Source organism: Dryas octopetala, chromosome 1, assembly GCF_963921425.1.
Source record: "Dryas octopetala chromosome 1, drDryOcto1.1, whole genome shotgun sequence".
Lineage (NCBI taxonomy): Eukaryota > Viridiplantae > Streptophyta > Magnoliopsida > Rosales > Rosaceae > Dryas > Dryas octopetala.
Genome location: NC_141366.1, coordinates 341,188 through 365,504, shown reverse-complemented (window position 1 = coordinate 365,504; position 24,317 = coordinate 341,188). Strand labels below are relative to the sequence as shown.

Here is a 24,317-nt window from a genome sequence, read left to right as displayed (position 1 = left end):
AGCACCACTTGACAGCTAGTCACATGTTTATAATTGTAATGGGGTTTTGACAAGTCAAATTGCAAGATTGATATTTGATACAAGAACAAAAACAAATCAAACTTGGTAGGCATATGTATTGGAATTTGAAAAGATCATATACAAAATCGTTTTGGAAGTCAAATTTGTTCAATTCAAAAGTATTATTGTCGATCACATGAAAAATGTCAGGAGTTGATCCACAGATGTCCGGGCTGGGAGAACAGATAGAATGCAGATTAAGTAGGAAAATAATAATGCAATCTCTGACTGATGAAACGCATCTTCCATGCACGTGCATCTTTATTATCTTAATGTGAACATGTTAATCGTGCTTACATTCAATGTTTGCACCTTTTTTTTTTTTTTTGCCAGAAGGAACACGTTCGGGGTTTTTATATGTTGCAAAGCATAAATTGCGTAAAGTCATGTACTCACGTGTAAGAACTGGGTAAGAAAAAAAGAAAGAGATAAACAAGGAAATATTAAGAACAATTTTGCTTCTTTGATCTTTAATGATGTGTAACATGTAAGTAATAATAAGTGTTAGCTGCAGTTATTTTTTTCTAATATACACAGCTGGGTTGTCTCCATTGTAGTTCCTACACCAGCTTGAAAACTTTCCACATTCTGTGTCTCTCTCAAAGTGGAAACAGAGATGATACAATCACTCCTTTATCTTTAGGCTTATTGCCATGGGCTTAAGTGCTGCCAAAACCACAGCAACTTTACATGCAAGAAATCCTATCATCCCAGCCATGAGTTCTTTGGGCGTCAATACCATTGGGGGATCCCCTGAGCTATACTTCATGATGAATAAAGTAAAACCAATAGCCAATGCCAGGCCAAATATTGGAGCCTTAAATCCTCCAAACATTTGGTTGGTTCCTGTGTTACTGGAAATCGAATCAGGAGCAGGTAATCCATCGACAGACCTTTGCAGTAGCAGCAGATACAAGAAGCCGCCAACCCCACCTGTTAAAAATGCAAAACCTACGTTTTCCCCAGCTAAGAAGGATGCAACTGATGTACCAACAAAGATCAGCATGGCATCATAGAGTAGCAAAGAGAACTTCAAATCCACATATTCTCTCATTGTTTCCTCATTTGATACCCCACAGCTCACAAGTAGAGTTGATTCAGGGAGGCTTTTACTGAACACGGTGAAGGGATCAACCCCAGATAGCTTGGTGACAAGGCAAGGTCTAAGTTCTACCATGGAAATGTCACTACCCTCTCCAAGCAAGATATCCCCAGCTTGGAAGTCGTAATTGAAACCAGTATACTCAAGTTTTTGTCCACTTTCTTCTTCCAAATAACTTTGATGCCTGCAAATAACAGTCAACCTCACACTTCCTACCCTCCACTGACCTGACCTTAGAGAGTTTAAGGACAATTGTTAGCATGATTTGGTCAACATGGGAAAATTCAGTCTTCTAAGCTCATACTTTCTAAGCTCATAGTAGGCATATGTAGAGACAAGATCACAAATAGTGAGTCTGCTAGGAGTAAGCTTTGTTGTAACATTAATACATCAGCAGTAATTTTTGCTTATACGCATTTGAGGAAATGCATGCAGGTATGCTTATTCAGTGGTTTATACTTGGCCTACAGATACATACTAAACTAATTCTAGTAAAGACTAACCTGATTCAAGACTGATCCAAAGCGCTTCAACTTTTCCAAGTTTAGGTCCCTCAAAGGTGAACTCATCCACAGAACCTCTTTGAAAGTGAAGTGTGCCATCCTCTGACTCTGTAGAATTATTTGTTATCAAACTTGAGGGTATCCTCTGTAATATGGAGTCACCATTTTCGTCTATCACACACAGGAGGATTCCAGCATTCAAGTCAGAGAGACTTGAGCCATAAGTATTACTAGTACCTAACTTGACCTTATATAGAGACAGAGATTCATCATCCCCTAATGACGAGAAAACCTTTTCCGCTGAGGTATCTGTGCAGACTTTCACTTTTGTAGCTGGCAAGAGGCGCGAAGGCTTTGCATAGCCCTGGGGATCTGAAATAAGAAAGCTTTTCGTTTATTCAGGTGGAAACATATAGAAAACAACTAATCTTAGGTGAAAAAGTTGCAACATTAATGCCCACATACACGAAACCTGTCACTAATATTCTTGATAAAAACATAAGTACATAATTGACAAAAAATACTAACTTTAAAGAATTCACAGGCAGCTTAGGCTCTCAAAAATCAAACTTCGATTTGTACTGGATTTGATACAACCAAAATGAAAGTAGCTATGAGTCAATTATCCTATGATTAATCTCTTCTCTCTCTCTCTCTCACACACACAGACAGTTTGTTTTAGCTGTAACTGGATTGTATACATACATGTATTTATATGTATCATTTCCTAATAAAAGCAAAAAAGCTAGTTGAAAGACTTCAAATGATGAGCACGTATATGAAACAAGGAGTGAATACCACGAATACACCATTTGGTACGTACATATGATGTTGCACTCCTACTAGCACACAACCAAATGGATTTACACACCCAGGAGAATGGCCTCCGCACAGTACAAGAAAACTCAAACCAATTGAATGAATTCTAAATTTCTAATAGGCCATATGGTCACATGTTCCAACAAATTACTTAACGGGCAGTCCAAAATCATAGTAATCAAACCAAGGCACATAAGCTTTCAACCCTTTTTGACTTTAACTTCAAAAGAGGCAAGGAAACTATTAATTCCAAAAAGCAACAGAGCAGCTGAAAATGAGAGAGATACAATATTTTCTTGAATCTTTCTTTTTAACTTCTCCTGGGTATTCTCAGAAACAAATAAAGAAGTTTTCTTTTTTAATTGAAGCAATCATCAAGTAAGTGGACAAGGAATATGTGGGTGTACCTTGGAAATCAGAGTGCCTGGAATGGATTTGAAAACGCTCTGATTTTGTGTGAAGATGAAACCTTGTGGCATGAAATGGCTTTTCTGGGTTTCCTTTTCTTCTCCTTAGAAAGCTGTGGTGTGTTGCAGAGATTGCATGCCTTAGAGGAATCGACTCCATAGCTGCAATTTTTAGGCACACCGCAAACTCTGTGAGACACAGAGGATGAAAGAGAGTTCCTACAGAAAAAGACAAAAGGAAAAAAGAAAATATTGAAAATTCTTATAGAAATATTTTATCAATTGGATATCAAAGCGTCTGTAGTCCAACGGTTAGGATAATTGCCTTCCAAGCAATAGACCCGGGTTCGACTCCCGGCAGACGCATTTTGATATTTATCAGTTTTTAATTTTCTTGAAATACTCAAAAGGTTTAGCTGTAAAAGCCTGTAATGCAATCAAATATGGTTTTGACTAATTATGATGCAATTACTTTTTTTTTTTTTTTTTTTTTATTACAAGGAATGGAGGTCAAATTTGGATGCAAGCAATTATATGTTAGCACTTAGCAGTCTATGTTAGAAAAAAAAAAAAATTTAATTTATTCTTAAATCTTTTCATTTTTTTTTGGATGGGGGAATGTATTCTCATGTTGAATAAAGAGATAAGTGATAATGAAAGTGGATTGGACTTATCAGTCTTTGAGTTGAAAAAGGATATATACCTTAAACCTTTATTAAATATCATTATGGTTCCCTAAGTTTTGTTGATCTCTCTTGATCTTTTTCTCTTTTAATATGGTCTCCATTATTTTTCTTCAACCCCACAATAAAAAGATCACAATGCGCCGTGCTTTAATCCACTGTTTAATGTACACTATTTCTTCAAAGCTTTTCTCACCAAAGAGAGAGAGAGAGAGAGAGAGAGAGAGAGAAGCAATGGAATAGGATACTGACACCAAAGATTAGAAGCAATCTTTTTTTTTTACGCCAACAGATTAGAAGCAATCTTAAAGAATACAATAATAGAAGAATATGCAATCCAACAAAAATACAAAATCTAATTATTATCTTTATACATTGCATATATGTAAAATTCTTTTAGAATTATCAGTGCCCTTGCCAGAACGTATCTTGCTAGTTTGCTGACCTATTGATCATAGTTATCTCCGTCCAATATCACCCACATATAATATGAAAAGATATATACTTGCTACGTGTTATATATTGATATGTATAATGTATCATTCCCAATAAGAAAAGGCAGCTGTCTATATTTTTTTGGTGTAAAGGGCAAGAATATTGCCACAAAATATAGAATGAAAAAGAGGGTCAACCTGCATTAATGGTTCAAGAAAACAGCCAAAATCGTAGCTATTACTGGTGATGGTATCTTCTGAGCCTCTCCCCTTTGAATGCGTAGTCAGAGATTTGATTTCCATTTGTCTAACATCCCCCAACCCCATATTGTTTAGTGTTTACTTTGCAATCATGCAGCAGAATTTCAGTATCCGACTCCATCTCTCTCCCTCTGACTCTCTCTCTCTCTCTCTCAATGACTGACCCAATCCTCCTGCAACAGTGCAACTGCAGCCACTAGACACAAGAACTGCCCAGTACGCCATATTGGCTTTTTTGGCGTCCGGTTGTTGATGTTGTTGATACTCTAATACTAAAAGGTCTCTACCTTGTTATAGAGATCGAGATCCAATCACACTCTCTCTATCAAGTGAAAACTAGCACAACACCAACAACCCACTATGCAAACTTCTCCAAAATCACCATCTACCACTCAAGAACTCCCCATCACCATCACCACCACCACCACCACCACAACCACCTCAAACACAAAGAAACTCACTCTCATCCCTCTCATCTTCCTCATCTACTTTGAGGTCGCTGGTGGCCCCTTTGGAGAAGAGCCTGCAGTGCAAGCCGCTGGGCCCCTCTTTGCCATTCTTGGCTTCCTCATCTTTCCTTTCATCTGGAGTGTCCCAGAAGCTCTCATCACTGCTGAGCTCGCTACAGCCTTCCCTGGCAATGGTGGTTTTGTCATCTGGGCTGAAAGAGCTTTTGGTCCTTTCTGGGGCTCTTTGATGGGTACCCTCAAGTTCCTAAGTGGTGTCATCAATATAGCAGCCTTTCCAGTTCTTTGCATTGATTACATGAAGAAGGTAATACCTGCTCTTGCATCAGGATGGCCTAGGAACCTTGCTCTCTTTTTTTCAACTCTGTTTCTTTCTTTTCTCAACTATACTGGTTTAACTATTGTGGGATATGCTGCTGTGCTACTCGCTATTGTTTCACTTTCGCCGTTTATATTGATGTGTTTGATTGCCATTCCTAAGATTCATCCCCATAGATGGATCAGTTTAGGCCAGAAGGGTGTGAAGAAAGATTGGAATTTGTTCTTTAACACCCTCTTTTGGAACTTGAACTTTTGGGACAATGTGAGTACTTTAGCTGGAGAAGTAGATAATCCCCAAAAGACTTTTCCTCTGGCTCTCCTTGTGGCTGTGATTTTCACTTGCTTGGCATACTTGTTCCCACTTTTTGCTGTGATTGGAGCCGTTTCTGTGGATCAGAGTCAATGGGGATTTGGGTTTCATGCTGAGGCTGCAGAGATGATTGCTGGCAAGTGGTTGAAGTATTGGATTGAAGTTGGTGCTGTGTTATCAGGAATTGGTCTTTTTGAAGCCCAATTAAGCAGTAGTGCTTACCAAGCTCTTGGTATGGCAGATTTAGGATTCTTGCCTAAGTTTTTCGCTCTTCGTTCCAAACGGTTTAATACCCCATGGGTTGGAATTTTGGCCTCCACCTTGATCGCTCTTGCAGTTTCCTACATGAACTTCACAAATATAATTTCATCTGCAAATTTTTTGTATGGTCTGGGCATGCTATTGGAATTTGCATCCTTTATTTGGTTGAGAAGGAAGTTGCCAACACTGAAGAGGCCGTATAGGGTTCCAATGAGGCTGCCAGGTTTGGTGATCATGTGCTTGATTCCATCTGTGTTTTTGATCTTTGTGATGGCTATTGCTACCAAGATGGTATATTTGATTAGTGGTCTGATGACTCTGGGTGGGATTGGATGGTACTTTTTGATGAATTTTTGCAAGTCAAAGAAGTTGTTCAAGTTCAGTAGTGCTAATGAAATTGAGGAAGAATGAACATGAGAAATTGTTTGGCCATCAGTTTGTGAAATAATGGAATATATACAATGGCTGTATATAGAACTGAGACACAATGAGAGTTCTGGAAAGAAAATTCTTATGTTCAACATTTGAACATGCATTCTGGAAGTAACACTTGGCTCTTTGAGAAGGTTTCAGATCAACAATTATGGATGGTTCTCCTAGCTAGATAGATAATATACTGTATCAAATAACAGTTTTAGGTCCATTAGTTTTGGCTGTCTATTGAATTTGAGTAATTTCTGCATACACCAACTTACTTTAGTTATGGTTTTGAGTATTTTAACTAGTATTCTGCATGCATATGGAGTTTATAACAGCAAGCCAGCGACCATAAAAAAACGAACTTTGGCCACTTGACCACCAAACCTAGCAGTATCAATGGAACTCGATAGAGCATCTTCAGCTCGCAATTTCTCTTTCAGCCAAATAAAGGATGCAAATCCTAAATAACACTAGACAAGAAATTTGCGGTTGAAATTATGTCTCTGAAGTTCTTGCAGGAAATTGCAAGAGTGATGAAGTTGGAATCATAAAATTGCGACTCATGTGGTACTAGAGCAAATGAGCAATAGCTACAATCCCCCACAATAATTGACATGACAGGGACTAGACTGGACAAGCAATGGTCCATGACACAATGCTATAATTAAAATGGTAGTTGTATGACAGGCAGTATTTATACGGTCACTTATAAACAATTGAAATATAGACCAATAACCATCCAATAATATCTTTCAGAAAAAGCTGTAAACAAAAAGAATATTCTTTGTTGTATCTGTATTCTGTAAGGCTAATATCTAGTTTAGGTAGTCTCCTTAACATAGATAAGTATGCCAAAATCTGATTCCTTGTCATAATTCGCCAACTAATTATGAATTGACATTGGTGTTTACAATGCTACCATTGCTTTAAAGTTTAAATAAAATATGCAGGAGGTCTGTTTGTCATTGTAACAGTTTAGTATCAAAATTACAAACAAAAAATGAAGTTCATAAATATAAAATATATCACTTTCCTTAAGAAAACTACATGTAAACCAATAATTTTGTGCAAGACCAATTAGGGCCCTCACAATCATAAAAAGCCTAGTCACTATCCTCGTTGCCCAATTTTTCTTCAACCTTGTTGAACTCAAACCACATCTTTGATTTGCAGAGATTCATAAAGAAGTACCAGACAACACCAAACAGAGTCATCAATGCACTAACCAAATAAACAGCTTTGGTGGCCACAACCAACACAAAGATTAAAAACCCAGATGGAATCAAGCACATAACAACCAACCCAGGCAGACCCATTGGAACTTTAAATGGCCTTTTCAGAGTTGGGAACTTCACTCTCAACCAAAGAAAAGATGCAAATTCCAATAGCATTCCCAAACTGTACAAGAAATTAGCAGAAGATATAATGTCTGTGAAGTTCAAGTAAGAGACAGAAAGTGATATCACTGTTGCAATCAGAATTCCTAACCAAGGGGTGTTGAACCATTTGGACCGTGCCCCAAAAATTAGTGGTAAAATTCCCAAGTCTGCCATACCCAAAAGCTGGTATGCACAGCTACTTAACTGTGCTTCAAATAGACCAATAATTGATAAAACTGCACCAATTTCAATCCAAATTTTCAACCATTTCCCAGCAATCATTTCCCCAGCAGAAGCTAAATACCCATCAACCCATTCTTCTTGGTCAAGTGGAATAGCTCCAGTTGCAGCTAGGAGAGGAATTATGTAACCTAAACATGTGAGAATACCAGCAGAAAGAAGCGCTTTTGGGAACATCTTTTGGGGTTGTTCTACTTCACCAGCCAAAGTACTAGCATTGTCCCAAAAATTCAAGTTCCAGAATAGGGTATTGATAAACAATGTCCAATCTTTTCCCACACCTTTCTGACCCAAACTGATCCATCGACTAGGATCAATCTTGGGAATTGCGACCAAAGACATTACTATGAATGGAAAAAGGGACACAATTCCTAAACATACTGCTGTGTAACCAACTATAGTCAAACCAGAATAGTTGAGAAAAGATAGCACCAAAGTAGACACAAAAATTGCAACAAAGCGAGGTAGGCCTGAAGAGAAAATTGGGATTACCAGCTTGAGATAGTCAACACAAAGAATTGGATATGAAGCTAAATTGATGACTCCACTGAGGAATTTCCAAGACCCCATGAGGGAGCCCCAGAAGGGACCAAAGGCTTGGTGTGCCCAGATGACAAAACCACCATTTCCAGGGAAGGCGGTGGCGAGCTCAGCAGTGACAAGGGCCTCAGGTATGCTCCAAATGAAGGGGAAGATGAGGAAGCCAAGAATGGCAAAGAGTGGACCAGCAGCCCCCACAGCTGATTCTTCACCATAGGGCCCTCCAGAGACTTCAAAGTAGATGAGAAAGACTAGTGGGATAAGTGCTAGTTTCTTGGGATTCTTGGTGGTGATTTGAGGTTGGGATTCTGGCTCTTGTTCAAGAAGGGATAGAGAGCTTGTAGAAGGGTCAGAGGCTTCCATGCTGAGCAGCCTGAGCCTTAAGATTTTTTTTTAATGTAGATCACAGTTGCTATTTGGACTTATAATCATGCATACTCACATGGGGGACCCAAGATTTTTGAAAGGTGGTTGGACTTCTAAATTTCCAATTACTATATGGTTTATATGAGTTATAAACATGATTAGGTGACTAATATTCAACTGCTATATATATTCTGCTCATGAACAACATGGTTTCCTAAATCCTAAGTGCATGATTGCCTTACAACTTGGAAGATATGTAGGTGCATGATGTGCATCCAAGAGACATGATTGCTCTCATAGCAGAGCTCCACTGACATTTGAAGAAAATGAGATGTATAGAGATTGCAATTGCTTTAATTTATTACTATCAGCACTTCACAAGAGAATAACTTACCTGAAACATATCCCCTCTCTTTTTTTTTTTCTCTCTCTCTCTCCCTTTCTCTCTCTCTCAAGCCACACCAATATATGCACATCGTTTTTGTTTTTTATTATTTATTGAGACATGGGTGTTTTGGAAAGTGGGTGTTGCAGTCAACAGATCAATCAATACCATTACAGGGGCTAATATATAAAGTTTCAACCACAAATATATAAGTAGGAAATAATCAGCCATTCTTTCTAATGAGCTAGTATTCAAGAATAAAAGTGTAAATGACTGTCTCGAGCATATGATAATTGATAAGCGATTTAATTATACTTTTACCTTCTGAAGTTTATCGTATTTTCACATACATCTTTTAAGGTTTTAATAATTACACATACACCCCTTAAGCTTTTAAAATTATTACATATAATTCCCTACAAGAGAAAAAAATAAATAAATAAAAAATAAAATATTTGTATTGAGGTTGGATTTTACACCTTGAGTAATCTTATTAGGCCATTTAACCCCTTAGCATGCTTTTTTACATAATTTATCATCATTTTTCATCTCATTATAGGGAGTTATATGCAATAGTTTTGAAACCTCAGGAGATGTAAGTGTAATTATTAAAACCACATGAGGTGTATGTGAAAAGACGATAAATCTCAAGTGGTATAAGTGTAATTAACTATTGACAAGCACTTCAAGTAGAAGTTGAAGGAGATTGGTTACTATTGATCACAAAAAAAAAAGGAGAATGAAGACATGCATCATGACTTCCTTTTTTGGTCACTGAGATACGTGCACGGTTCATCCTATGTGATCTGTTGATCGTTGACAAAAAGGGCCTGGCTAAGTCTAAGCCCAGACAGAATATATTTCAGCCCAAAGCAGTTAATAAGAGCCAATTGGAACCTTCCATCAAACCCAGTAGCCAATCGAGGGCTAATAGAATTTAGCCCAAACAACTTATTTAAAGCCCATTGAACTTTGGGTCAAAGCGTCAAGCTCAGTTTCTATGCAGAAGGCCTATGGCTAACACATTATGGGCCCATAATATTATTGCATCGCTCTTGCTTTCACTCATATCTTTGGGTTTTTTATTTTATTATATATATATATATTTTTAAGATATTATTTAGTTTATATCGGACCAGTAAGGAGCTTTTAGCTTTTCCCTTACGTTAATTGAAAGTTGATGAACTGACTATTCGACAAGGACATAGTGATTGGATGATGATAAAATACCGATTATGATCCCTTCTAAAGTTACACTAATTCTTTCATACAAAAAACGAACAATAACTTCATTCTCCATCTTAGGAAACTTAGGAAAACTTTTTTTGGGTATGAATTTAGGAAAACCACTTGCACTAATTTTTTCCCAAACAAATAGAATATGTAGATAATTTAGGAAATCGATAAATATAACCTAAAATTACATTTTTCTTTTCTTTAATTTGTTGTATAGGCCCCCACGAAATTTCCAAGAAAGAAGCATACTCAGTACAAGAAGAGAGACATGGGCTAAATATATATGTGTGTGTGAGTTACATCAGAGTTTTGTTGGCACATAAAATTAACTAGCTTCTGAATCTATACATGAACTTTGTAATATTACATGTGCATATTATCTGCATGGAATGCTTCTCATATGATGGATAATAATTTATACTACAAACTACCCTTTTCCTCACAAGTGACAACATTTGTACTACCATAAGCAATTTCGAAGAAAGTAGCATAATCAAAACAAACTACATAGATCCAGCTGATCACCATTGAGAACTGAGAAAGTGTTTGAGTATTTTGCAACATTTTGACAGCCCTTGTTGCAGGACACATGAATCAAGTTATATATCTATCTATCTATCTAGCTAGTAATTCATATAACATAAAATGAACTAGCCAAGCAGCTAACCTTTCAATCCAACCACCACCAACAATCTTGGAACCCAATCACAGACTCTACACCACCCACATTTAAAACTCCCATTAAAACCACCATGAAATCCCCCCAATCTTCTCCAACTTCAAAAACTCTTCTTGAAAATGAACAAGAAGAAGAAGCACTACACCAACCTCCAATTAGCACCACAAAGACCATCAAAACCAAAAAACTAGCTTTCATCCCTCTAGTCTTCCTCATCTACTTTCAAGTCTCTGGTGGGCCCTATGGCACAGAGTCCGCTGTGGGTTCTGGGGGGCCTTTCTTTGCCATCCTTGGCTTCCTGATCTTCCCGATCCTCTGGAGCATCCCTGAGGCCCTTGTCACTGCTGAGCTTGCCACAGCCTTTCCTGGCAATGGTGGCTTTGTCTTATGGACTCACCAAGCCTTTGGTCCCTTCTGGGGCTTCCTCATTGGTTTCTGGAAGTTCCTCAGTGCTGTCATAAACTTAGCTTCATACCCAGTTCTCTGTATAGACTACATTGATCCACTTCTCCCAACTTCCTTGTCAAGCCTACCTCACTATATTGTTATCTCTGTTTCAACTCTGTTGCTCTCTGTTCTTAATTTCATTGGGTTGCCCATAGTGGGTTACACTGCAATATCTTTGGGGATTTTGTCATATTTGCCATTCTTAGTTATTTCTGTGTTTGCAATTCCCAAGATTGACCCTAGTAAATGGGTTGTTTTGGGTCAAAAGAGTAGGAAAAAAGAATGGCCATTGTTCTTCAATACCCTCTTTTGGAACCTGAATTGTTGGGACAATGTTAGTACTTTAGTTGTAGAGGGTGTTAGAAAACCCCCAAAAACATTACCAAAAGCATTTCTCTCAGCTGGGTTGCTCACTTGCTTCACTCATTTAATACCTCTACTGGCTGCAACTGGGGCTATGTCCCTTGATCTTGATGACTGGGTTGATGGGTATTACACAGTTGTTGCAGAAAAGATAGTGGGGAAAAGGTTCAAAAAGTGGGTTAGGATTGGAGCTTTTTTATCTGGAATTGGTGTGTTTCAGTCCCAATTGAGTAGTTGTTCACACCAGCTTCTAGGCATGTCTGAATTAGGACTGTTACCTGGACTTTTTGGTGTGCGGTCCAAAAGGTTTAATACTCCTTGGGTGGGAATTATGATATCAACAGTGATATCAGTCTTAGTTTCTTACATTAATCTCAGACATGTCACATCATTAGTGAATGTTTTATACAGTCTGGGAATGACGTTCGAATTTGCAGCTTTTATTTGGCTGAGGATGAAGTTTCCAGCTGTGGAGAGGCCCTTCAAAGTTCCAGTTTCGAAGCTGAGGGGGTTGATTGCTATGTTTTTGCTTCCATTTGTGTTTTTGTTGTATGTGATTTGTGTTGGTACAAAGATTGTGTATTTGGTGACTGCTGTGCTGACTCTGCTTGGGATTCTTTGGTACTTCTGCATGAGGATTTTCCAGGCTAAGATGTGGCTTGACTTCAACCATGTTGTGAAAAAACTATCTGATTATGAAGATTTGGGGTAAGCTCATTCTATTGGTCTTTTTTTCAGGAGTAAATCTTTTTATGATGATGATTTGCATACCAAACTACTGACACCATCTATATTGTTTTTGGGTGTTGCTGCAGCTACTATAATCAAGTTGTGAAATAAGGTAGTTTTCGATCACATATTGTATTGTGACCAAGTGATCATGTATTTGATCAAGAATGTGGCTCACTGGCTGTACATTGTACTAAAGTTGTAAAAGTTTGAGGTAGTATTCCTTATCGATATGTACTTTTATCAGAAAAATAAAGTAAAATGTATTTAATGAGTTGCTAAGAAATAAAAAAGTATCAATATAATAATTAGTCACATCAAAACAAAAAAAACTATTATCATTTTTTTTTCAAATAAATTTAAGTGACAACAAAACCGAATTTCCAAAACCCAATGTCATGGGTTGAAATCTTAAAAGAGTGTGATTTTGTCAAAAGAAATAATTTTTTAAATCAAAACTAAAATTCGAAACGAACATGAACACGAATACAAACACGAACTCCAACTTTTCATTTTTCCTATTTTGTAAATAGTCACTTAACAAATCTCGAACTAAAGAATGACGAGATTAAGAGACCTAATCTTAATCTTAAAAGCACATCTTCCATTTAGCTAACAAAGCAACACAATCTGCATCATTAGGCATGCCGAGAGAAAAATACAATTTAAATTCACTTTCAGCAACCAAACAAATTAATTAAAATTGACATTACCATCATATCAACCCCTTGGTGCTTGAGAGACCAGAAAATGGGAATGTGCCTTTGGGCGACCTAATCTCTCACAAGTTGGCATGGATATGAGTAGCATCCAATCCAATATTTGAAGTGACTAATATCGAATAAGTGACAACAAACTCATCCTCATCTTCATCCTTATACTCAATGTTGTAAAACTTGTATGGGCTTAACATAAGACCGTTATCCACTTATCCACCAAGTGGCAAGACAGTTCACCATGATAACATCAAGACCATCCGTTACATGCCACGTGTGACAGGGACCCCACCTTCGTATGTCATGTAAGTAATTATTTTGGTGGCAATCATGTGCATAATTTTGGATTGGACGAATCAGCAATCACCCTTTTTTGGCCTTATCCAGCCTCTTTTTTTTTGTTCAGTCACTTGGAATCTTATCTAGCCTTTGATCTTTTAAATTTAAAACATAAATCTTATTTTTAACGACCGGTCAAAAATCATATCCCCAGTATGGGTCACCACCAATTATTAATTTTATTTTCTTTGTAGGAAACTATTCTTCCAAAACTGGATTTTTTCGAACATTTCTAATGACAATTGGTTACAACAAACTTTTACCGTTTCCATCCTCATACAGTTATACACACTGTTTCTATAAATAGTCAATGGCCCCAAACTTCATGACCTACAAGGCAAAAGCAAATAATACTCACTCCAAAAGCACTTCTTTGCTGCCAAAAGCACTGTTTTGCCGCAGAAAAACTCTGCTTTGATTTCCTGCAACAATTAAACAGTTATTTGCTTTGGCTGAAGATGCGGAGTCCTAAATTGACCGAGTTGATTCCGGGTCTGCCTGAAGAACTCGGACTCGAGTGCCTGACTAGGTTGCCTTACTGGGCTCACCCAGTTGCTTCCCGGGTCTGTCGCCCATGGCGCACTCTCTTAGAAAGCCCAGAATTCTATGATCACAGAAAGAAAACCGGGCATACCCGTAAAGTAGCGTGCTTGGTTCAAGCTCTTCCTCGTGAGGTCGTTGTAACAGACGGACCCAAATCCCATGACTCACCCAGTTACGGGATCGCTGTGTTTGACCCAGTGAGTCGTATTTGGGAGAGACTCGACCCGGTTCCCAAGTACCCAAATGGGTTGCCCTTGTTTTGTCAATTGGCAAGCTGTGAAGGGAAGCTTGTGGCGATGGGCGGGTGGGACCCGGTGAGTTACGACCCGGTTACCGACGTGTTTGTGTATGATTTCACGAGGTGTCAATGGCGGCAAGGCAAGGAAATGCCGTCCAAGCGTTCCTTCTTTGCAATCGGGTCTCGCGAGAGTCGAGTGTACATAGCGGGTGGGCACGACGAGAATAAGAACGCGTTGAAATCGGCGTGGGTTTATGATTCGAGACTGGACGAGTGGACTGAGTTGACTCAGATGAGTCGGGAGCGAGACGAGTGTCAGGGGGTGGTGATTGGGAACGAGTTTTGGGTGGTGAGCGGATATGGGACGGAGAGTCAAGGGGCGTTTGAGGGAGGGGCGGAGGTGTTGGAGTTCGGGTCGGGTCAGTGGAGGCGGGTGGATGGGGCGTGGGAGGTGGGGCAGTGTCCAAGGACATGTGCTGGACTTGGAACCGGAAGAGAGGGGAAATTAGTGAGTTGGGGTGAGTTGGACGCGGCGGTCCGAGTTGGAACTTGTGGGGTCATGCTGGGGGCACGGACCCTGCTCGCGGGTTCAGAGTACGAAGGAGCAACTCAAGGGCTCTACATCAAGGAGGGGCAAAATGGTAAATTCGACAGGATTAGTGTGCCCGAGGAATTTTCTGGGTTTGTCCAATCAGGCTGCTGCGTTGAGATTTAATTAAATATTATTAATTAAGATATGACACATGAGTACATGAGATAACTAGATAAGCATGCATGATTTTGATTTTTTAATGCAATTTTGTCAATAGAGGGGTATAATTATAGTTTTGTATCTATCTATTTCTGTGTATTATGATGTGACTTATTGAGAATGGCACCCACATTATACAGTCCACAGGGAGTGTGTTGCAAATGGTTTTCCATGGAAAAATTGTTGATTATGAATCTATGATGATAATGACATTGGGGCAATGATTTATTTAATAAAGTTGAGGGGCAAATTTTCAAAAAAAACAAAAGTTGAAGGGGTATGCATACGTATGTAACTTGGGGCAGGCTCAACTTGATCCAACTAGAACTAGCTAGAAAGCCTAGAATCTATATATATAAAGCCTGAAATGTAGGTTGACTTGAGAGGATTGGGTCGAGCTTCGGATTAAAATTGTTTGACTTCAGATTGATGCTTGGGGCAACTTAATTGATCAATCTCAATATCAAATACGTTTTTAGGCTAAATAGACTAATACCAACCTTAATAGCCGTCCCTAAAGCTTTAGGGTTAAGTGGATAGTCTAAAATTTTATTTATATTGGAGGGATTAAATAATGGTTCTATTCTAATTTTAATCCTAATCTATTATTCCACCTACATTCACTACTTGACTAACCCTAAGACTTTCAATCAACTACAAGTCTTAAGTCGATAAGTCCTTCAATTAACTAAGGGTACGATCATACTAGTTATCAATTAATATTCATCTTTCTTATTTCATGTATAAATTTAAATAATAAAAACAAAAACAGTTTTGGAAAAGAATAACAAACGTAATATGCAATGGACAGGATCATGTTAATTACAAAGCACAATAATTAGCTCCTTATCCAGTAGGAGTCCTTCCGCCTCACAACAACTTATTTTGACACTAATTATACAAACTTCCCCACTTTTATTACATCAAAATACACTATATAAGTATGAGATGATCTTTGAAGGGTGATCTAAAAAATGAACGGTTTCGATCATGAACTTACATAGCAAAAACACAAAGTTTTGATTGATTAGTATAAAATTTGCACACAAAGGATTAGTAGATGATCCATATCTAATTATTAGTGTGTGAAATTATACTTACATTAATTATACAGCATGCCCTGCCTCTGGTCTTTGAGTAGCTAGCAACACAAGAAGTGGAGTAGTAATACTCTTATCCCAGACGTTGAGGCTGCTTAGAAGGTTAAGGAGCCTGTTTGCAGTCTTGGTGAGGGGGATAGCTCACAACACAATGAAGATCAATGAAGAGTGGAGCCAAATATTCTGAGCCTTCCACAAGTCCCATTATCCTTGAGGAATGAGGATGGATATAGAGCATGCAAAACAACAAGGAAAGTAAAGGCTGACACTCTTTTTATCAGATCTCTCTGTCTGTGTGTTGAGAAGGGAGAATCCAAAGTGTTGGGATATGACACTCTTTTGTTGCTTCTATGTCCTGATTCACTCCATTCAATTCTCTAATCTCTATTGCAGAAGAAAGAGACAGTTGCATTAAAGGATTTGATCCAATTGGATTATACTGTATTTAGTTCACTTCAAAGTTCTAAGTATTTTATTTTATTTAGTTGAGAAATTCTCTTTTCCCAAATCCTATCCCAACTGTGCATTATTGTAGGAAATGACAAATTTATGTTATGAGCATGAAGCACCCCCCATCACCAACCCCTAAAGCTAGGAGCTTAATTAGGAAGAGGGTTAATTTCAGTTCAGTACCTCAAGTTTGCTTCAAATTTCAATTCAATACCCCATGTTTAAAATTTTGTAATGTCATACCTCATTTTTTTAATTTATTGCAATGACATACCTCCGTCAGTATGGCTCTCTTAAATGCTGATGTGGCACTTACATGACACTCCAACAATGATGACTGGATGTCACGTGGTCTGATAACAGGCCACGTCATGCCATGTGACATAAAAATAATTAAAAATCTAGAAACATGGCACGTAATTAATTATTAATTTTTTAACTTTCAATTTTTAGATTTTAAATTATTTTATATGCCATGTGGCATAATGTGTCATGTTGCCAGACCACGTGGTATCTAATCAACATTGTGAGAGTGCCATATAAGTGTCACATTAGCATTGAAGAGATCTTTTAACAGTCATACTAACGGAGATATGACATTGCAACAAATTAAAAAAATGAAGTATGACATTACAAGATTTTAAACATGAGGTAATAAATTAAAATTTGAAACAAACTTAAGGTACTGAAATAAAATTAACCCTTAAGAAGATATATGTGGCTTAATTTGCTGTGCTTTTACCATGAAGCACCCACGTTGACCTACCCCAAAGCTTGGAAGATATTCTATTCTCGATTCTTAGCTTGACATACTTTATTGGTTCATTTATGAAAGTTTAAGCTTTTGAAATTTAATAATTGTTTAATATGATAGCAAAGTTTTGATTTCAAAAGATTTCTTTTCCAAAAGTTGTCTGACATTTACAATTAGATTTCATCTTTGTAGGCCAGTAAGTAGCGACTAAATCTTACCTGGGGCATTGCCCCATGGAAGAGTCTATCGTAAGTAGCTAAATGAAGAGTGCTTAAAGCTCACTTCCAAGGAGGCATGCTAACTGCTAGTATAATCCAACTCTGTTCACTTCCCACTTGTAGAAATGGCTCCAACCATGACCAAAAGCATCACCGAACCCTCCGATTTCACTGACTTTGTTATAAACAAAGGGAATGGAGTAAAGGGTCTTTCACAAATGGGCCTAAAAAGCCTCCCCAAGCAAATATATCCAACCGCTAGAAGAAAGGATGGGTAGGAGTGTGGTAATGCCCAAAGAGTCCATTCCCATCGTGGACATGTCAAAGTGAGACGACCCAAAAGTGGCAGAGTGTATTTGCAATGCAGCAGAGAAGTGGGGGTTCTTTCAAGTAGTCAATCATGGGGTGCCCATTGAAGTGCTTGAGCATGTCAAGGAAGCAACTCATCGCTTCTTTGAGTTGTCAGCTGAGGAGAAAACTAAGTATTCAAAAGAAAATTCGCCTTCAAACAGTGTCCGCTTTGGTACTAGTTTTAGCCCTAAAGCAGAGAAGGCTCTTGAGTGGAAAGATTATCTGAGTCTCTTTTATGTTTGTGAGGAAGAGGCCTCTGCACTGTGGCCTCCTCAGTGCAAGTAAGCAGTAAACTCTATTATATATCCTATGTTTCGCATTATTATGTTCTCTTTTATTTGAATGTATGGTTCAACATCATAACATGTCACGTATCTTGCAAGAGAAGATTACCCCTTAATATGTATAGACTAATGTTACTATATGAACTATGTTTTCAGGGCTGAAGTGCTCGAAACATGAAGAGGACCGAAATTCTTATAAAACAACTCCTAGAGATATTAATGAAAAGACTAAATGTGAAAGAAATAGACACCACCAAAGAACCACTTCTAATGGGATCCAAGAGGATCAACCTCAACTACTACCCCATCTGTCCAAACCCTGAGCTCACAGTAGGAGTTGGGCGCCACTCTGATGTCTCAACTCTCACAGTCCTCCTTCAAGACTACATTGGCGGGCTTTACGTGCGAGCTGGGACTGACAAGCAGGAGAACTGGATTCATGTCCCACCGGTGAAGGGATCGTTGGTGATCAACATTGGTGATGCTCTGCAAATCATGAGCAATGGACGATACAAGAGCATCGAGCATCGAGTGGTTGCTAATGCAAGCAAGAACAGGATTTCAGTTCCCATATTTGTCAATCCGAGGCCATCTGACATCATCTCTCCGCTGCCTGAAGTGCTTGCCAGTGGGGAGAAAGCAGTGTATAAGCAAGTTCTGTATTCTGATTATGTCAAGCATTTCTTCAGGAAGGCTCATGATGGGAAGAGTACGATTGAGTTTGCCAAAATATGAAGGTTTACTATGTACAATGGGATTGTTATGTTGTAGTGAATAAATTTAATGATGAAGGTCTTAAAGAAATAAGAATACTACTAGTACCAATTTGGCGTGACCTACGTAGGATCTACCTTTGTAAAAATTGTGATCAGCAATGCGGTCATCAGTAAAATAATGGCATGTAACAATTAAATTTAGAATGTGCAGCCTGTTCACCTGGAACTTAACATATCATAACTGTTATTAAACAGACACATTCCCTCTGTAAATTAAAATATCATTCTTCACTGAAATTCATGGAATAATCACACATATTGCTATGATAACCGCTTCTTATTCTAACCGCAAATTCCTCTTATTCATCAATAACTCTGTAATTGACTGACAGTTGACTGTGCTACCATTACATTCTACTCCGAGCAGAAAGCTCATGCTTCATTTGTTCCCTTAAAACTCTTCTTAATAACTTGTTAGAAGCTGTTCGAGGAAACTCTGCAACAATCTTGACAAGGCTCACCTGTTGATCCATTGCAACAGTAGGAAAGTCACATTACATTAGCAACTAAAAATGACAGGACCCAACTTGGTTTTATAAAATAGTTCAGTAATTTTTTTCTCAAGGGAAAAAATATATATTTACTCCTTTGATTGTGAATTTTGAGCTTATGTTCCCATGTTCAATAGAACATATTAAAAGTCAAACCTTATACAAAGGGTTAAGGTTGCTTTGAATGGCTTTTGAGAATTTCATCTTTAGCTTGTCTGCTTTGGAGTCAAATCCCTTCTTTAATACCACATATATAACCAACTGTTCTGGACCACCATTAAGGGGTGCAACACTAATTGCAGCTGTCTCCAAGACACTTTCATCAGCCCGGTCACAGACACGCTCAATTTCCACAGAACTTGTCTGCATATCCAGAAAGATGAAAAAGTTTCATGTTTAAAAAATAAGTCCACGCATTATCATTTAAAGATAAACTGACGACCAAGCAAGCCAAGCTTATTGATACATGACTGAGTATTCCTGAATCAAAATTATTTATTTGGTGGAAGAATCATTTTCCACCCCAGAGTGAGTCCATGCGAGACGTATAGGTGATCCATAAACCTAAAGGTACGCTTAAGAGTGCTTCAAAATCACTCATCAAAGAAGGGAGCAGGTGAACATCTTACCTTGATGCCACCGAGGTTCATGGTGTCATCAGCCCTGCCTTGAACAATGAAATAGCCTCCGACAGTTCTTTTAACTATGTCTCCATGTCTCCTGAGTTGCTGCCGATACATATGTCAAATATAAAAGATTTTTAATTTCATTACAGATAATTAAATTTCCAAACATAAATTCTTTAATATAGATCTAAATTTTACTAATACTAGCATGTAAAGAAGTTCAAGTATGTAAGAAAAGCAGTTGTAAGCATACCATTCCATTGTACATTGGCATTCCCTTGAAGTAAACTTCTTCATGATCAGCATTTAGCAATCTATCAGTTGCTCCCATGTATAGTGGGAACAAACCCACTTCCCCAACACAAGCTTGATCATCTGGCTGCATGTTTGTCAAAGAGATCAAAGGCATTGACATAAAATAGAGTTTAATAATATCAATGTTAACTGGCTTTGTTTATTGATGTTTGTTCTTGTTATCATTGCACACCTGTTACCCATCACCCATTGCTTCGATAAAAACGTATGCCCAGATACTGGCATGATGTAATCTAGTGACAGGTTGGTGATTGCAACAGTTAAGAAATTAATCCCCAATTAGATACCAGCTAGAGGATGTGCTTACATAAGGAATTCCATGTTCATCAAGAATGACAAAGCCTGTCGTCATCGACTTTGTGCTAAATGTTCCAAAAGCTTGTGGTTGCAGTGGACTTCCCATGATGTAGGATGAAGCAAGCTCTGTGCCCCCACAACATTCAAAGATGGGCTTGTAATAAGCACGGGATGAGAGCCAAAGGTCATCATCAACATTAGACGCTTCACCAGTAGAAGCGAATGATCTGCACACACCCATGTTTAAGTCTCTTTCTTAGTCCCTTTTCTTGGGATTCAATCAAACAAGTTTCTTTGAAAGTTTACATAACAGATTACTTTATCTTTGTCCAATCTAGGCCTTTCATGCACTCTGTACTCTTCCAAGCTTTTACTAAGCTAGGAACTGTACCCAAAAAAGTGACTCCTGCATCCTGAACAGAAATAATAGAAGACAATAAAGAGGCTAGGTGAGTTTGTCTCATCTAAGGGTATAATAAATATTGAATCAGAAGGTTAGTCCTCCTGAGCTTTTGTACTTTTTGGCTGTATGTATTCTATCTTTTAGTTGAATTCAATATGCTCAGCCACCAGAAGAAATAATACTTTTCTTAAATGAATTCAGAGAGAAAAAGTATTGAGGTGTCACCTGAACAAATTTTCCAAAGCCACGACTTAGAGGAGATCCATGATACAGAGCAAGAGTTGCACCAGTTAGAAAGCATGAGTAGAGTAAAATTGGACCCATAACCCATCCTAAATTTGTGGGCCAGCAGCAGACATCTCCAACTTGAGTATCAGTGTTAGCCCATGAATCAGCAGCGCATCTAATTGGTGAAAGTTGTGTCCATGGAATAGCTTTTGGATCTCCTGATAAATGCCAAAAGATTAACTGAAGATCAAGATAAAAATGAATTCAAAGTAGAGCTAACAATAAATGTTTGCTTGAAAGCAATTTTTCTTTACCTGTGGTTCCAGAAGAAAAGAGAATATTAGTTGTGGAGTCTATGGGCTGATAGACTGGAGAGTAATAGTTCTTTCTGCCAAGAAGAGAGTACCATTACACTGATATATAAAACTGGTTTGAAACTACATTAATGGAAAAAAATGTTTAAGCTTTTCTGGATTCAGCATTGATTATATAAGAAAGAAAACTCTCTGATTGCACAACAAAGTGTTAAGTGACCCAATCAGGATATCTTTGGTGTACTCATTACCTTGGATGGTGATTGACACTAGAAAGAAAATCATTCCAGGATAGGTCCTGTTCTCTTAATTGAATGCCTACATTGGTCCCAATTGCTGGAAGAACAATAGCTTTATATGGAGCAGCCTCGACAACCCGACTGCAAGGGAAGAAAAGGCATAATCATAACAATGGCAAGCGATGTATCATTTAGTATATGATTGAAAAGAAGTTGTATCTACCTGTACAGAGGAAACTTTCGACCTCCTCTTATTATGAAATCCTGAATACAAAGTGAAAGTAGAAATCATTTCCAAGACAAAGAAAGGTAAAAGCAGACTGAAAATAATCAGGCCAGTCTAGTTTAACATATCGGGCAAAATTCACCTGGGTAAAGATCCCCTTTGCTTTAGACACACGCAGACGAGTTGCAATTTCATTCACAGCAAAACTGTCAGCTATTGATACAACAACAAATCCTGCTAGTATAATTGCCAAGTATATGATGACTGCACTGACTGTCATCGGCATGTCAATTGCAATTGCATCACCCTTTGAAAAAGTTGCATCCAGTGCATTGGCCACCAACCTGTGAATCATGTTGTAGACAACATTAACAAAGGAGAACAATTCAAGGATATTTTTATACATATAGTTGTATACAATGATAAAAACTCTAGAAATATTGACAAAAGGAAGAAGGGACAAGCAGCGTGAAGGAAAGGTTTAGACAAGGTGAAAAGGAAAAGCAATTGTCTTAGCAATGGGAATAACCCAAATCATATGTCTCAAAATAAAAACCTGTTAAGTCCAACAGAAATTACCAAGAGACATACTTATCATAAGTAAGCCAAAGTTCACTTCCAACATAAAGAACACAGCTAAATAAACGTGGGTAAGGCTCCATTTGCATTGTGGTAAGATGAGTCATAATCAATACTTAAAATGTAACGAATCTCATAACAATTAGAAGAAAAAACCTAACAATAAGGAAATCAAATAAGAGCATACATCACTTGTTCGCGAAGTTCCTTTAATGTCATATGATTAACAACAGAATCATCACGGCCTTCATCTCTCCATATAACAGCCAAACTATCATCCTCTTTTCTTGGATGTCTGGTGGGTAGCAAACAACATTCAGCAATATTCAGAACTGAATGTGGAAACCAAACTCCCCCTTGTTTTGATTTGTCAGTCTTATCTAGAATACGTTTTGGAGCTTCTCGAAATGAAACGGAGAGCTCTTTTAGAACAATTGACCAATAAGCCTAATAATCATTCACAAATAGTGAATTATAATAAGAACACAATCCCTTTTTTGTTTTGGTAAATAGAACACAGTTCCATTAATTAAAAACATAATATGCTTACCTCGGGGTTCTGAACAGAGAATTTCTGGAAGAGGCTAAAACTTGTTATGGGGTCCTTATATGATGTCCCCAAAAGCTCTGAACCATGCATTTCCATCACTCGTCCCAAGTTTGTATGCCTAGACTGATATCTAGCAACAGAGAATAGCAGGTTCAGTTAGGATTTAGAAGTAAAAACGCAGAGTAGAAGCTAGAAGACATTAAACATCCAATCTCACTCAATGAAATTGAGCTGTAAATTGAACATATACACTTTGGCAAGGCTCAGAAGTCAAAATTCCTCAGCAAAGATGTTATTTCTGTGACTAGTGGTGGAAACATTAATTAATAAATAAAGTGGACCAAAATCAAATACGCTAATAAAGGGTAGAAACTTGGATGCAGCAATTAAATAGCGAACAAATGACAGACTGAGATGGGAAAGTGAGAAAGAAAAGTGGGAAATGGGGAGATTACAGAGAAGGGAACCAGTAGAGAGGAGGGCCTTTTATGGAGACATCCCAATTGGCATAGACAGAGTAGTAGAGCAGTTGGTGGAGCTCATGTGGGTGTGATGGTTGGAGCAGTCTCTGAGCCACTAAGTGGCGCCAGACCTCTCTTGGGTCCGACTCTTGTTGGGTTCGAGAGATTGTATGTTTAATGGCTCTTTCAAAATGCTTGGCCTCTTCAATGGATAGGCCTGCCAGAACCAAGTCCTCCACTCCCACCTCGCTTATGCTCTTCACCATCTCTCTCTGGTTTGCAATTTGCATGTGTCCCTCTTGGAACAGACTCTGCCTTTTTTTCTTTCGCTGAAAGCTGACAGGAACAAATTCAAATAAACTTGTAAACACTCGGACTGATGGGAAGTAGTAGGTAAGAGTCTAAGAGATGTGAAGGGCAGTTGATCAGCCACGTGATAGGTGATAATACTATTTGTCTCTCCATATTAGTGCACAACAACTTTATAATTAAAATACTTGTTCTATAATGCAAATGGTCCAATCCAAGTGCTAAAAAGGAGAGAGAAAGTTCAGTAACCATACCCTACCAACCATAGTATGGTGAAAGTATGGTGAAAGTGGTAGGGATCAGGTACAACATTGTGGGTAAAGATTTGACAGGGATTAAAAGAAGAA

General features: G+C 38.1%; 7 protein-coding genes and 1 non-coding gene across 9 annotated transcripts; 5 read left to right on the top strand and 3 right to left on the bottom strand.

The window, feature by feature from the left end:
• Positions 1–494: 494 nt before the first annotated feature.
• Positions 495–3,098, bottom strand: LOC147295994 (Lipase/lipooxygenase, PLAT/LH2 family protein). Its single transcript, XM_086229041.1, has 3 exons — positions 2,892–3,098; positions 1,666–2,037; positions 495–1,389 (listed from the first exon to the last, which is right to left on the bottom strand). Exons 1-3 carry the CDS (start codon positions 3,049–3,051, stop codon positions 686–688), a joined length of 1,236 nt encoding a protein of 411 aa, XP_086085167.1. The 5' UTR covers positions 3,052–3,098; the 3' UTR covers positions 495–685.
• Positions 3,099–3,185: 87 nt separating this feature from the next.
• On the top strand, positions 3,186–3,257 carry TRNAG-UCC (transfer RNA glycine (anticodon UCC)). Its single transcript has one exon. It is a non-coding gene; the product is annotated as a tRNA-Gly (tRNA).
• Positions 3,258–4,062: 805 nt separating this feature from the next.
• LOC147295992 (putative polyamine transporter At3g13620) lies at positions 4,063–6,049 on the top strand. Its single transcript, XM_086243069.1, has one exon. The coding sequence runs from the start codon at positions 4,630–4,632 to the stop codon at positions 6,037–6,039; it is 1,410 nt and encodes a 469-aa protein (XP_086099195.1). The 5' UTR covers positions 4,063–4,629; the 3' UTR covers positions 6,040–6,049.
• An 882-nt stretch (positions 6,050–6,931) lies between these two features.
• Positions 6,932–8,580, bottom strand: LOC147295991 (putative polyamine transporter At3g13620). Its single transcript, XM_086256309.1, has 2 exons — positions 7,537–8,580; positions 6,932–7,446 (listed from the first exon to the last, which is right to left on the bottom strand). The coding sequence occupies exons 1-2, from the start codon at positions 8,568–8,570 to the stop codon at positions 7,152–7,154; spliced, it is 1,329 nt and encodes a 442-aa protein (XP_086112435.1). The 5' UTR covers positions 8,571–8,580; the 3' UTR covers positions 6,932–7,151.
• A 2,240-nt stretch (positions 8,581–10,820) lies between these two features.
• On the top strand, positions 10,821–12,780 carry LOC147295990 (putative polyamine transporter At3g13620). Its single transcript, XM_086243056.1, has 2 exons — positions 10,821–12,391; positions 12,499–12,780. Exons 1-2 carry the CDS (start codon positions 10,947–10,949, stop codon positions 12,521–12,523), a joined length of 1,470 nt encoding a protein of 489 aa, XP_086099182.1. The 5' UTR covers positions 10,821–10,946; the 3' UTR covers positions 12,524–12,780.
• A 963-nt stretch (positions 12,781–13,743) lies between these two features.
• LOC147295989 (F-box/kelch-repeat protein At2g44130-like) lies at positions 13,744–15,141 on the top strand. The gene has a single exon (XM_086243084.1). It carries the CDS (start codon positions 13,926–13,928, stop codon positions 14,961–14,963), a length of 1,038 nt encoding a protein of 345 aa, XP_086099210.1. The 5' UTR covers positions 13,744–13,925; the 3' UTR covers positions 14,964–15,141.
• A 3,283-nt stretch (positions 15,142–18,424) lies between these two features.
• On the top strand, positions 18,425–19,049 carry LOC147295988 (2-oxoglutarate (2OG) and Fe(II)-dependent oxygenase superfamily protein). Its single transcript, XM_086242612.1, has one exon. The coding sequence runs from the start codon at positions 18,427–18,429 to the stop codon at positions 18,889–18,891; it is 465 nt and encodes a 154-aa protein (XP_086098738.1). The 5' UTR covers positions 18,425–18,426; the 3' UTR covers positions 18,892–19,049.
• A 92-nt stretch (positions 19,050–19,141) lies between these two features.
• On the bottom strand, positions 19,142–24,014 carry AAE18 (acyl-activating enzyme 18). Of its 2 annotated transcripts, none has more exons than XM_086242595.1 (14): positions 23,656–24,014; positions 23,201–23,330; positions 22,838–23,097; positions 22,214–22,415; positions 22,069–22,109; positions 21,858–21,986; positions 21,607–21,680; positions 21,290–21,510; positions 20,980–21,074; positions 20,672–20,888; positions 20,303–20,428; positions 20,053–20,151; positions 19,580–19,786; positions 19,142–19,393 (listed from the first exon to the last, which is right to left on the bottom strand). In XM_086242595.1, exons 1-14 carry the CDS (start codon positions 23,949–23,951, stop codon positions 19,280–19,282), a joined length of 2,211 nt encoding a protein of 736 aa, XP_086098721.1. In that variant the 5' UTR covers positions 23,952–24,014; the 3' UTR covers positions 19,142–19,279. The 2 variants fall into 2 exon arrangements, with proteins under 2 accessions (XP_086098721.1, XP_086098727.1); XM_086242601.1 differs by lacking the exon at positions 23,656–24,014 and adding an exon at positions 23,451–23,632.
• Between the last annotated feature and the right edge of the window lie 303 nt (positions 24,015–24,317).

Bases quoted from the DNA above. Each gene is read 5' to 3' on its own strand.
- AAE18 (XM_086242595.1), bottom strand. From the start codon at position 23,951: ATGCAAATTGCAAACCAGAGAGAGATGGTGAAGAGCATAAGCGAGGTG. The intron at 22,416-22,837 runs GTATGCTCTTAT...CATGATTCACAG, and splicing joins GAACTTCGCGAACAAGTGAT to GTTGGTGGCCAATGCACTGG. The intron at 19,787-20,052 runs GTAAGATGTTCA...CTGGATATGCAG, and splicing joins TGAACCTCGGTGGCATCAAG to ACAAGTTCTGTGGAAATTGA.
- LOC147295992 (XM_086243069.1), top strand. From the start codon at position 4,630: ATGCAAACTTCTCCAAAATCACCATCTACCACTCAAGAACTCCCCATC.
- LOC147295988 (XM_086242612.1), top strand. From the start codon at position 18,427: ATGGGATCCAAGAGGATCAACCTCAACTACTACCCCATCTGTCCAAAC.
- LOC147295994 (XM_086229041.1), bottom strand. From the start codon at position 3,051: ATGGAGTCGATTCCTCTAAGGCATGCAATCTCTGCAACACACCACAGC. The intron at 2,038-2,891 runs GTACACCCACAT...TTCTTATTTCAG, and splicing joins CAGGCACTCTGATTTCCAAG to ATCCCCAGGGCTATGCAAAG. The intron at 1,390-1,665 runs GTTAGTCTTTAC...CTCTAAGGTCAG, and splicing joins TTGGATCAGTCTTGAATCAG to GTCAGTGGAGGGTAGGAAGT.
- LOC147295990 (XM_086243056.1), top strand. From the start codon at position 10,947: ATGAAATCCCCCCAATCTTCTCCAACTTCAAAAACTCTTCTTGAAAAT. The intron at 12,392-12,498 runs GTAAGCTCATTC...GTGTTGCTGCAG, and splicing joins TCTGATTATGAAGATTTGGG to CTACTATAATCAAGTTGTGA.
- LOC147295989 (XM_086243084.1), top strand. From the start codon at position 13,926: ATGCGGAGTCCTAAATTGACCGAGTTGATTCCGGGTCTGCCTGAAGAA.
- LOC147295991 (XM_086256309.1), bottom strand. From the start codon at position 8,570: ATGGAAGCCTCTGACCCTTCTACAAGCTCTCTATCCCTTCTTGAACAA. The intron at 7,447-7,536 runs GTTAGGAATTCT...TTTCTTGTACAG, and splicing joins AAATGGTTCAACACCCCTTG to TTTGGGAATGCTATTGGAAT.